General features: G+C 47.7%; 1 protein-coding gene across 6 annotated transcripts in view; it reads left to right on the top strand.

The window, feature by feature from the left end:
• The window catches only part of LOC102932197 (collagen alpha-1(XXVII) chain B), a 299,945-nt gene that overhangs the window by 226,698 nt on the left and 60,942 nt on the right, over nt 1-12,305 (top strand). For all 6 annotated transcript variants that reach the window (XR_006286160.1, XM_043530414.1, XM_043530416.1 and 3 more), the window contains 6 exons: nt 1,538-1,591; nt 3,533-3,577; nt 3,759-3,803; nt 4,034-4,087; nt 7,798-7,851; nt 10,969-11,022. Coding sequence is in view for 5 of the 6 variants with exons in the window: in XM_043530414.1 (XP_043386349.1) it covers nt 1,538-1,591; nt 3,533-3,577; nt 3,759-3,803; nt 4,034-4,087; nt 7,798-7,851; nt 10,969-11,022 (306 nt within the window). In the remaining variant the exon portion in view is untranslated. The remainder of the gene's footprint in view (nt 1-1,537; nt 1,592-3,532; nt 3,578-3,758; nt 3,804-4,033; nt 4,088-7,797; nt 7,852-10,968; nt 11,023-12,305) is intronic.

Consider the following 12,305-nt stretch of genomic DNA (forward strand, 5'->3'; position numbering starts at 1 on the left):
CGGCACCTGGCTTTCTCATGCATATGCACGCCTTGAAAGGTTCCCGTGTACACTTGGACCTGAGAGGTTTCATCAAAACATACTTAAGCACAAATGACTGGCCATCTGACCACACATGTACAACTGGTCATGCTACATGCCCCTACCCATTTCATATATACATGAATACCTGGTCATGTTCATAGCAGTTCTCTAAGCAGCAGGTAACTATAATAAAATGCCTAAAAGACCTATCATTAATGAGAAGCTAACCCATGGCACTTTATTAAATACGTCCAATTCCAAGTTGCCTTTATGCATCTGTTTGGGCTCACATTGTGCATCTTATAGCTTTGATGACTTGACTTCAACAGCGACATGACCATGGATGTGAATAACAGGGAGTGCTATGCAAAGAGTTCAAATTGTATCATGTAGGGGACGATGGGAGAGCTTGACTCTTCAGAAGGAAGAGCCATGATGTGAATAAATTCAGATTTCAGGGTCTGTCCCAGCAAGATCACCATAGTCATTAAGGTCTGAAAATGAAGCCGTTCCTGACCTCTGGCCTGTCTTTCTCCTCTGGCTCTCATTTTGGGCTTAATGTTGGCTAGATAGAAATAAAAATAACATAAATGCACTGCCCAATACATGATGAGAAATTAAATAAATTGGCGGGAGGGGGGAGAACAAAACTAAAAAGTGGCTCCATTGAGCCTGGGAATCAGCTGAAACACCCATCTAAGCAAGACCTGTGGCTAAAGGAAGAACTCTTCTAATGGGCTTCAAGAGTTCTGAAGCTAGGGTTGCTGTTGCTTTACTTTTGGGTGAGCCTTCTATCCTACATGCAGTAGGATGAATCCTGCAGCAAGGAGCCCTATAACGGGAGATGAACCTTGACTCCAAGACGAACGTTAGAAACAGTCTAACAAGCCCAAGCTTTAAACCCTTGGGAACCACAGCCATGCTGTACATACCCACCTTCCTAAGCATTCATCTGGTTGTTGAGTGCCAGCATCCCAAGGGTTAAGAGCAAGAGGAGAATTAAATATGGCTATGGACAGAGAAATCAACACCCTCCCACACACCCACACAAGCAGGGCTCCCTCCACCTATCTCCTCTTCTGTTTCAGAGTAGCAGCCGTGTTAGTCTGTATTCGCAAAAAGAAAAGGAGTACTTGTGGCACCTGAGAAACTAAAAATAAATAAATAAATTGGTTAGTCTCTAAGGTGCCACAAGTACTCCTTTTCTTTCTCCTCTTCTGTGTTACTGAAGCTACTCAGGGTGAAAGGCAGGGAGGATGGATCCAATGGATCAGACAGGTGAAGGGTAGGAGAAGTGTAGCTGCTTCGTTTTTTGGAGAAAGCCCAAGAGCTCAGCCCCCTGAGTATGCAAAATGTGTACTGGGGAGGTGGGAGAGGTCAGACTGCACAGTGGAAGCTGGGATCACACCCAACCCCCAGTAGACAACTCCGCGTTAGCAGCACAAGGGGGACACCTGCTGTTCACTTTTGCTGTGTAACTCTCTCTCTCTCTCTCTCTCTCTCGGTCCCCCAGGGTGCCAGAGGTCCTGATGGACCAGTGGGGGAGCCAGGGTCAAGAGGTGTTAAGGTAAGTTCTAACAGGAGTGCTAGTTCTGACAGGTCTGCTCTTGAGCATGCTATGAGGCTCCCCTTTAGGCCCTGGGAAAATCAGGATGTCTCCCACCACCACCACCTCCTCGCTGCCTCTCGCCCTTCATGGTGTATCCTCAAGTCAATTTAAATAGCTCTAGCTCCATCAGCACCAAGCACTGAGTCCAGCCAGTGCCAGTTAGCCCAGCCAGCATTCCTCTGTGCAGAGCAGAGAGCAGCGCCCCACACTGGTGGCAGAGCCCAGCTGCCAAGAGCCAACACTCACTCACATCAAGGCTCCTTAAAAGCAACCAGCATGATTTTGTATGGCACCAGCTGTCCCCCAGCACACAACCACCTAGCTTCTTCCCTGCATCAGGTTCCTAGCACATGGCTCTGCTCAGTGGGAGACCAGTGGAAATGTCTATTCCCTGGTCTCCCAAAAGCCTTTCCATTTGGGGAGGAAGGGTGGGGATCCGAGGGAAGAATGCTGTCTAAATTCAGCCAGAAGTCATTCATTTGGTAGAAATACAGTCTCAGAGATGATAAAGGTTCCAGCTCTTCGGTTAAAGTGAAGGGGGGGCTGTAAGGTAGCTCAGGGCTTATTTACATACAAAGTTGTGCCACTTTACACCAGTTGCACCCCCCCACGGGCACAGCTGTTGCAGTATATAGGTGCTTATACCAGGATAGCTTATTCCCATATGGGAAAGGAAATAAGCTATATCAGCATAAGACACATTTAAACCAGTATAACTGAGCCTATGCTATAGGGGTTATGCTAATTTAACTATATTGGTAAAAAAAAAAAATCACACCCTCTAACTGAAATAGTTACACCAGTACAAAACTTGTGTGTAAATCTGGCCTTACCATCACCACACCCTTAAGGATTCTGACTGCACATTTCTACTGCCCACACACACACACACACAGAGTAAGTCAAAGATATGTGGTATTTGCTGCCTTTACAAAGTGTGTGTCCCTGCAGTGTGGTATGATCAGAGCAGAGACGTTCATGGAACAGAAATCCCCCCTGCCTCCTGGTGCGAAGGGGGTCTGGCAAATGGCCTCCTGGAATAGACCTGCCCCTCATTAAGTCTGATTAAGAGAGTATCCAAGCCAGATGCTGACAAAGGACCTTCTTTTGAGGCAAGGCTGCTGAGAAAGAGAGGGATAAGGTAGTAGAGCAGCTCCCAATATGGGTGTTTCCTTTTGGAATATGGATGGCAGCCTAGCAAGGAGGCTAATCCAGCAGAACAGGAGGCTAGTCCAACCGATGAGCGTTGAAATAGTGGCAGACTTTTCAGTTCTCTGTCATGCCTTCTTTTCTCCCAATCGTTCTTCTGCCTTCATAAGACTTCTCCTGCATCCATGTCCTCTCAGCCCCTAGCTCCTCAGAGGCTCCCTTCTCAGGCAGAGCAGCAGTTAGAAAAGGAAATAATGCTTATGCTGCCGGCTCTTACCTGAGCGTGTGTGTGTTGTACTATTGAGGCTCTTCCACCCCTGAATGCTGAGCACACAGCATGAAGCACCTTTGGAGTCCAAGTGCCACCCGGCCTACCGATCAATGTGTGGTTAATGCCCTGCCCCTTCTCCACCCACAATGACCTAGAGTTGGATGGAGAAACTTCCCCCTTTTGAACCTGATAAGTGGGGAGTCCTGAGTCACTGGGATTTCTAAGAGCAAGAAAGAGAAAAATTGGATTATGCTCCAAGCTCCTCAGCAGATGGGACTATTCCCCCATGGGAGGGGGACTTTAGGACACTAGCTAGCCCCTTTAAATGCGTGGCGGGGAACCGGAAGCAAATGATTTACTCTTCCCTGGGGGATTCCAAGAGCAAGAAGGCTGGGGCATCAGGAGGAGCTAGCCAGTCAAGAGTCTCCACTGCACAGCTCATGCCGATGCCAACATGTCTTTGTCTTTTTCATTAACAGGGCCTTCAGGGGGAGCCAGGCAAACCAGGGCCCGATGGGCAGCAGGTACGTCCACTGTGAGAGCTGGTGCTGGATGCCAAGCTGGCACTGTGCCAAACCCTACATGTATGTATACTCACGCATGCGTGGCTCCCAGTAAAATACAGCTTTGATCGACTTCCCTGGCCAAAGCAACAGGGCATTTCAGCACGTTCCCAACCTAATTACTGTAACCTTCTGTTTATAGGGGAAGATGGGAGAGACTGGGGAGACAGGACCACGTGGCTTCCCAGTAAGTGCCAACTACCTTCTATTCCCTTTTATAGCCTACATTTTAATTAAGGTTTTACTTTTTTTGATTCCTGCTCCAGAAGGAGAAACCTGGACAATGTCTCACAGTTCAGCCTCAGGGCCACCTCTGTGTTCCTTTTATAAAGTGTTTACGAGGTGAATCTGACATGCTGGGAGGTGTGAAAGGTGATGATGGGACAGAGCTGACCTTGGTGCTTTTTGTTATCCTAGGGTATCCAAGGACCTTCTGGACCACAAGGAGGCAAAGGCACTCCAGGCGACCCGGCAAGTGTCTTCTCATTCCCTCTTCATCCATCTGTCCCTTTCTCTTTCCCCTCATTTCCTCCTCAGTCTTGCTTCCCCCCTACACATACACTCCTTCATTCCCATCCCCGCCTCTCCTGCTGAATCCAGCTTGATCAGGGAGGCAGCGTTAAAGGAGGGCCCAGGAAGGTTGGAAGAAGGGCAAGATCAGACCCTACAGAGGCAGGAGGGAGGCACTTGATGAGATTCAGTAGCAAGAAGGTAGAACAGAGACTGGAGTTGACTCTGGCAGGGAGGGTGGACAGAGGGGCAAGTCTGGATTTTAGGAGAGCGAGAGGGCCTGGATCAGATTAAAGATGGGAAAGTTAGAAAAGAGACTGGACCTGATTCTGACACAGAATTGAAGGAGAAACCAAGGGAGAGTCTGGCAGGGAAGGTGGAAGAATGAGGTCAGAATGGAAGTTTGGAAGAGGCATTGGAAAGGAAAAATGGTTTTTGCGGTCAAGGCATTGCACTGGGACTCAGGAGACCTGGGTTCAATTCTTCACTCCATCACAGACTCCCTGGGTGAACTTGGGCAGCACCTCAGCTCCCAACCTGTATTACCTGTGTTGGTAAAACTTCCTTTTTGCCACTCTTTCTCTGTTTAGGCTATTTAGACTGTAAGCTCGTCAAGGTCGGAGTGACTAGGTATAGCACGTAACACAATAGGGCCCTCTCCTTGGGGGCAGTAGATACTACTGTAATGATGATAGTAATTAGGCTAGATGCTTGCAAGGACGGGTGGAGGAGCTAACTGTCTTAGGACTGAAAGAGGTTCCACGTTATTCTGCTCAGGAAGGTCATGGTTAGACACTCCTGAGCCTGTTAGAGGATGATCCCAGACTGGTCTGTGTCTGGGAGGATGGACTGGATCTGGTTATGTTACTGGGAGGGGTGGAGGGAGTCAACTGAGAACCATGAGAAAATGGCAGAAAGAGAATCCAGTTCTGACTCCATCTAGGATGGAAGGGTTGAAGTAGGGGTCAGGTCAGATGGATGGAATAGAAGGGGGCTGTGATTGGCGAGGGTTAGACTGTGGTGACTGAAGGAGGGATGTGCTGCAGGCTCTGAGAGTGTAGGAGTGGGGGTGGGCTCAGGCTGTGTCAAGGCAGACTAGAGAAGGGAATTATTCAGACATGCTAAGGTTGCCAACTATTATCAAAAAGAAAAGGAGGACTTGTGGCACCTTAGAGACTAACAGATTTATTTGAGCATAAGCTTGCGTGAGCTACAGCTCACTTCATCAGATGCATTCAGTGGAAAATACAGTGGGGAGATTTATATACGTAGAGAACATGAAACAATGGGTGTTACCATATACACTGTAACGAGAGTGATCAGGTAAGGTGAGCTACTACCAGCAGGAGAGCCGGGGGGGAAACCTTTTGTAGTGATAATCAAGGTGGGCCATTTCCAGCAGTTGACAAGAATGTCTGAGGAACAGTGGGGGGAGGAGGAGGGTGGGAATAAACATGGGGAAATAGTTTTACTTTGTGTAATGACCCATCCACTCCCAGTCTCTATTCAAGCCTAAGTTAATTGTATCCAGTTTGCAAATTAATTCCAATTCAGCAGTCTCTCGTTGAAGAATTGCCACTTTTAGGTCTGTAATCGAGTGACCAGAGAGATTGAAGTGTTCTCCGACGCGTTTTTGAATGTTATAATTCTTGACCTCTGATTTGTGTCCATTTATTCTTTTACGTAGAGACTGTCCAGTTTGACCAATGTACGTGGCTGAGGGACATTGCTGGCACATGATGGCATATATCACATTGGTAGATGTGCAGGTGAACGAGCCTCTGATAGTGTGGCTGATGTGATTAGGCCCTATGATGGTGTCCCCTGAATAAATATGTGGACACAGTTGGCAACGGGCTTTGTTGCAAGGATAGGTTCCTGGGTTAGAGGTTCTGTTGCGTGGTGTGTGGTTGCTCGTGAGTATTTGCTTCAGGTTGGGGGTCTGTCTGTAAGCAAGGACTGGCCTGTCTCCCAAGATCTGTGAGAGTGATGGGTCGTCCTTCAGGATAGGTTGTAGATCCTTGATGATGGGTTGGAGAGGTTTTAGTTGGGGGCTGAAGGTGATGGCTAGTGGCGTTCTGTTATTTTCTTTGTTGGGCCTGTCCTGTAGTAGGTGACTTCTGGGTACTCTTCTGGCTCTGTCAATCTGTTTCTTCACTTCAGCAGGTGGGTACTGTAGTTGTAAGAATGCTTGATAGAGATCTTGTAGGTGTTTGTCTCTGTCTGAGGGGTTGGAGCAAATGCGGTTGTCTCATAGAGCTTGGCTGTAGACAATGGATCGTGTGGTGTGGTCTGGATGAAAGCTGGAAGCATGTAGGTAGGAATAGCGGTCAGTAGGTTTCCGGTATAGGGTGGTGTTTATGTGACCATCACTTATTAGCACTGTAATGTCCAGGAAGTGGATCTCTTGTGTGGACTGGTCCAGGCTGAGGTTGATGGTGGGATGGAAATTGTTGAAATCATGGTGGAATTCCTCAAGGGCTTCTTTTCCATGGGTCCAGATGATGAAGATGTCATCAATATAGCATAAGTAGAGTAGGGGCATTAGGGGACGAGGGCTGAGGAAGCGTTGTTCTAAGTCAGCCATAAAAATGTTGGCATGCTGTGGGGCCATGCGGGTATCCATAGCAGTTACGCTGATTTGAAGGTATACATTGTCCCCAAATGTGAAATAGTTATGGGTGAGGACAAAGTCACAAAGTTCAGCCACCAGGTTTGCCGTGACATTATTGGGGATAGTGTTCCTGATGGCTTGTAGTCCATCTTTGTGTGGAATGTTGGTGTAGAGGGCTTCTACATCCATCAGGAAGATCACTGATGGATTGTAGTTTCCTCAGGAAGTCAGTGGTGTCTCGAAGGTAGCTGGGAGTGCTGGTAGCGTAGGGCCTGAGGAGGGAGTCTACATAGCCAGACAATCCTGTTGTCAGGGTGCCAATGCCTGAGATGATGGGGTATCCAGGATTTCCAGGTTTATGGATCTTGGGTAGTAGACAGAATATCCCAGGTCGGGGTTCCAGGGGTGTGTCTGTGCGGATTTGTTCTTGTGGTTTTTCAGGGAGTTTCTTGAGCAAATGCTGTAGTTTCTTTTGGTAACCCTCAGAGGGATCAGAGGGTAATGGCTTGTAGAAAGTGGTGTTGGAGAGCTGCCTAGCAGCGTCTTGTTCATATTCCGACCTATTCATGATGACGACAGCACCTCCTTTGTCAGCCTTTTTGATTATGATGTCAGAGTTGTTTCTGAGGCTGTGGATGGCATTGTGTTCTGCACAGCTGAGGTTATGGGGCAAGTGATGCTGCTTTTCCACAATTTCAGCCCGTGCACGTCGGCGGAAGCACTCTATGTAGAAGTCCAATCTGTTGTAAATTTGTTAGTCTCTAAGGTGCCACAAGTACTCCTTTTCTTTTTGCGAATACAGACTAACACGGCTGCTACTCTGAAACCAACTATTATCAGTCCAGCTTCAACACAGCAGCTCCCACCCAGACACAGGGAAAGTTTCTGATTCTTTGCTTGCTGCTGTTCAAGCACTTTGAGCTGCCCATTTCTGGTCTTTTGACCTCCTCTCCCATGCCTGTGTAGTGTCCATGTGATGTGGGAGGGCACTAGGGAGCGGATTGTTCTTCAGAATTGACAATGTTGCACGAAAGAGCCCTGTGTGTCTGTCTTGCAGGGACCCCAGGGATCACAGGGGCCAGCTGGACCTTTAGGAGAAATGGGACATAAGGTAGAGTATGATCTTTGCTTTTGTCTCTACAATACACCTCTCTTCTGCCCCATTCCCCCCCCCCCTTGCTCACCTAGAACTGCACGGCTGAGCGAGGGGCAGTCTGGCTTGGTCTGCCTTCAGTAACTCTTGAGGGAAAACGACAATGAAGGTTTCTGTGTCTTGAGAGTTTTAATGTCAGCGTTAAGAGTGCAAGAGAAAAGTTACAAATACAGGCCCCATCGTCAGGCCAGACAGAACCATATTGGGCTGAACCAGACTCTGACCTGGTTACAGGTGATGCAGTTCAACACATCCACACACCACCATTTATCCCTGCAGCAGGGTTTGTCAACCTTCCCATATCGTCCACCCAACAGATCCCAGAGCATTCTGGGAAAATCTGGGCAGCTAACCCACAGAGCGTCACCTTGGCACCAGTAGTTAGGTATTTTTCCCCAGGATGCAATGCGTTTTGGCCTGCCCTCCCACCCAGAGACCTGGGAGGCAGGAGGTTGGCTAACCCTGTTACACAGATGGGCAGTCCCACCTACACAGCAGAAGGAGCATTTTTAAATCTGGCTGCAGTCTGAGAATTGTCACAACCCCATTCATGCTTTAGGAACCAGGCCCAGATCCTCAAAGGCATTTATGCATCTAACTCCCCCTGAAATAAGTAGAAGTTAGGCACCTAACTCCCTTTGAGCATCTGGGCCCATATGTTAACTCTGTTGTGTATAGAATCATCCGTGTTACAAACTCAATAAAAATCTGTAGTGAAGAAGCCCCCAAGTCTCTTTCCCTTCCCACCCCCAGTTGCTGCTGTCTCTGTCTGGCAATCATATTATTCAGCCCAGTCTTGATATGTTCTGATTGTCAAACGCAGTCTCACCACTGTCCAAGTGAGTGGGTGGAAGAAATGCCTTTGCTTTAGAACCACATACTTTTTGCATCATTGTTACCATTAGACAAAAGTGACACTTTGCAACAAAATGAAAGGAATGGTTACTGATATTTTGTGCCCATGTTTAGGAGCACAGGAGGGCAGAAGCTTACTCAATAGAGTTTCCTCTAACCCTCCGAGCACCTGGAGACTCTCCTTCAATTCTTACCATCACAGCCGATCACCGCAGACTAGGTCACCCACTTTTAGCTCCTTGCAGTGTGTCTGTGATTGTAATATACTCAAGATGTTCACTTGGTCTCAAAAGTAGCAGCTGAGGTACCTTTTAATACAACCCACTGCAAAATGTATGAGTCATGAGATTTTCCAGTCTCCTGCCTGCTAGACTGGATGGAGTGAGCTCTCAGCGTGGTAAACCACACTAGGGATCTGGAAAGTTGCTAGGCCGCTACTGAGCTGCCCTAGGCCTTGCTTGTTGTGAAAGCACAGAGCTCCATATGATAGGATCTTGGAGGAGATAGAGCCTTTCTCTTGCACCGGAACCACTGGAAAAACCCAGGCAGTATTTCTGCTTTCACTGGAACTTGCTTTTTCTCATTGCATAACTTGCCCAATTGCTCCGAAACCTAACATGCACCCACTCACCGCTACCTCCAGTTCGGAAAGCTGGAAACTGGAAACCTCCGAGAGCTCCTGCAATTACAAGATCTTGTTTTCTTTATTCCTAGCTGCAGAGAAGAGAGGGATTGTGGTCTGGAAAGCTAATACAATAAATAAATAAAAACCCCTTCAAAACTGGCAAGACCAGCTTTGCTGTGTCACCGTTGGTCTTATTTAACGGAGTCCCACTGCCTGCCCTAGCAGGAAACCGATGCGAAAAATACAACGATTAAAGTTACTCTTTCCCTTAATCCCAGGTACCAGTGGGTGCTTTGTGCAGTTGACCAGCCTAACACCTAGAGTAAGGGGCTAGACATATCCTGAAAGGGTGATGGGGAGAGAGCACAAGGAGGAGTGGTCTCTCACAGACCCCACTCTACATTACTCTTCATCGCTTTCCAGTGAAACAGTTTAATCTTTCAAGGCTCATTGGGAGAAGCTGGTTCAGTTGTACCCTCACGCTCCGACAAGGGGCCTATTATCCTGGCCCCCAGCTCCTTTGTTTCATCTAATACAGTTTTTAAAATGTACAGTTTAATGATCGCGGTGAAGTTCCGATCCAGATGCAACCTTTATGCAAGGTCTGGGGTGTTCAGCCCATCACAGAGAGAGAGAAAAGGGGGTGGATGCAAAGGTCCGATCTGAATTTATGCAAAGTTATTCAAGGGAGTTTGGACCTAGGATTCCAGCTCAGCCCACCTCTAGTACACAGCTGCTGTTTTTAATTCCCTTTCCTCCACGAGCTAGCTGCCCATGGGTGTCCTCATTATACAGATGTGCATGGCACTTTATGGACAAATAGGAGATCCGATCCCTGCTCCACAGACTTTAGGCCTTTTCCACATGTACAAGTTATGCCATTTGTATTGTTAAACTGGTACAACACCTCCCCTCCCCAATGTGGATGCAGTTGCCCCATGTGCTCATACTGGTATAGCTATTCCTGTAGAGGAATAAGCTCCACCTGTATAAGGTACCTCAATACTCATGTAATTGCATCCACATTAGGAGTTTACCGTAACTGAAATAGTTACACTAGTACAAAAACTGGGCACAGACCAGGCCTTAGAATCTGAGTTAAAGACAGAACCAAGTGATAGATAAGGGGTCAGAGAAGGGAAGGTATTATGTGGTTGACGTTATTTGTGATCCATTGTGTTAATGTCTTTATTTAATCCTTTTATGCTGATTTTAAGTATTTTGTGCTCTTTCTTTCCTTCCTTTTTTTTTCTTTTAACTAGTGTGGGGTAGAGATCCACACTGGGAACCCAAAGCCTGGAGGAGTTAGGGCGAGGGAGTTAGAGCGAGGCTGCCTGGCAAACAGGCTCAGAGAGTTCGTTGCAGGAAGGGGAAGGGAAAGAAAGGCGTGAAAGAAAACAAAGGCCCTTGTGGGAGTGGGACACAGAGGTGTACTTGGCCTTTTCTTTGGCTTTGTGTGCCCTGAGCTAGCTCCAGGAAGGTAATTACGCTGCGACCAGGACTCCTCTATCCCCAAAGTGCTCTGCTAAAGGAATTCGCTCTTTGATCTTGCTCTGTACGGAGTAACAATGGCCTTTTTTCCCCCGCCCCCCCAGGGACCGCCTGGCTCAATGGGACAACCTGGCCTTCCAGGTGAACCTGGCATGAAGGTAAGAAAAACACTTAATGCAAGTTCTCTGTCAGAGCGGAGAGATAATAGAAACTTTTGTTCCTACCAAGAGTCTGCTGTTACACCGGAGTCCCAGAGGACCCCGGCAGTGCTCTTGAATAAGGTATCCTGTGAAGAGGCCTGGGAGCAGTCTGCCTAGTTACAGTGGGCAAGCTCAGACTGCTAAAGATAGATACTATAGATAGGTGTATTCAGGGAGGGGAGCCGCTGGGTAACCCCACAGCAACTGCTCTTTACATGTTTCTCAGCCACAGAGCTCTCTAGTGACACAGTTCCGGGGGGCGGGGAGAACACTTTAACCCTTTGGTTATACAATTCCAGGGCCTCACGTCCCGCTAGAGATCTCAGGTAAAGAGTCTCAAATGCAGGAAGCTTCAGCCTCTGTTTTGGGCATGCAGAGAAACAAAGGAAGGGAGACCCTGACTCAAGAGCCCAAGAAAGGGTCTCAGTAAAAACCCAGCTGGAGCTACATAATCCACTCAGCTGAATCACAGGCAGGAGCTGGGCTAACGCATTGATACAAAACCTGCAAGACGATCCCCAGGGACCCAGAGTCAGGATGTAACCTAGTCTGGAAACAAGAACTGTCTCTGTATGGGAGAGCCCAGGAATATAAATGCCTTAAAACAAGGGCCCCCCGGGATTCCCAGCGCTGGGTTTAAGAGGATGAGCACCCAAAATGGGGGCTGGATTCTGCTAATGCTGATATGGAGTTCTCTTTAAAAAAAAAAAAAAAAAAATTACTGCTCTGCAAGAATTTAAATATAGCACCTCCACACCCACACATCAATTAACTAGCTGTTGTTTTTAATCAACACAGCACAAGGCACAGTGCCAGGTGCAATGTCACGGAGCTGTGAATGCACCTTCTCTCCTGGATGAGGAGGAGTGTAATTTTTCTCTCTTTATTTGAATAAGATCTCTGTGCTGCAGAGCTCACAAGTTTTCCATTCTCCATTTAAATTTCGAAGGGTTGCCACTGTGCCAGGGAGTTTAGAACAGCCTGTATTTTGGGATTAAATGCAATTTCCTCTTTGCCATTCTCTTCCCCCCCCACCACCACCTTTCCTCACCACGTTTTCTTTGGCAAACCTTCTGACACATCACTCAAGCGACTGTGTCTTTGGAGTCCTGATACTCCTTTAACATTTCAGCTATGCCACTTCTGCCTGCCACTCAGCTCCCTACTTACCTTGCCCAGGAACAGAATGCCATTGATCTGCTCAGGTTGCCGGCATCCCCCTCTATAGGATTTACAGTAGC

This window comes from Chelonia mydas, chromosome 16 (genome assembly GCF_015237465.2).
Source record: "Chelonia mydas isolate rCheMyd1 chromosome 16, rCheMyd1.pri.v2, whole genome shotgun sequence".
Lineage (NCBI taxonomy): Eukaryota > Metazoa > Chordata > Testudines > Cheloniidae > Chelonia > Chelonia mydas.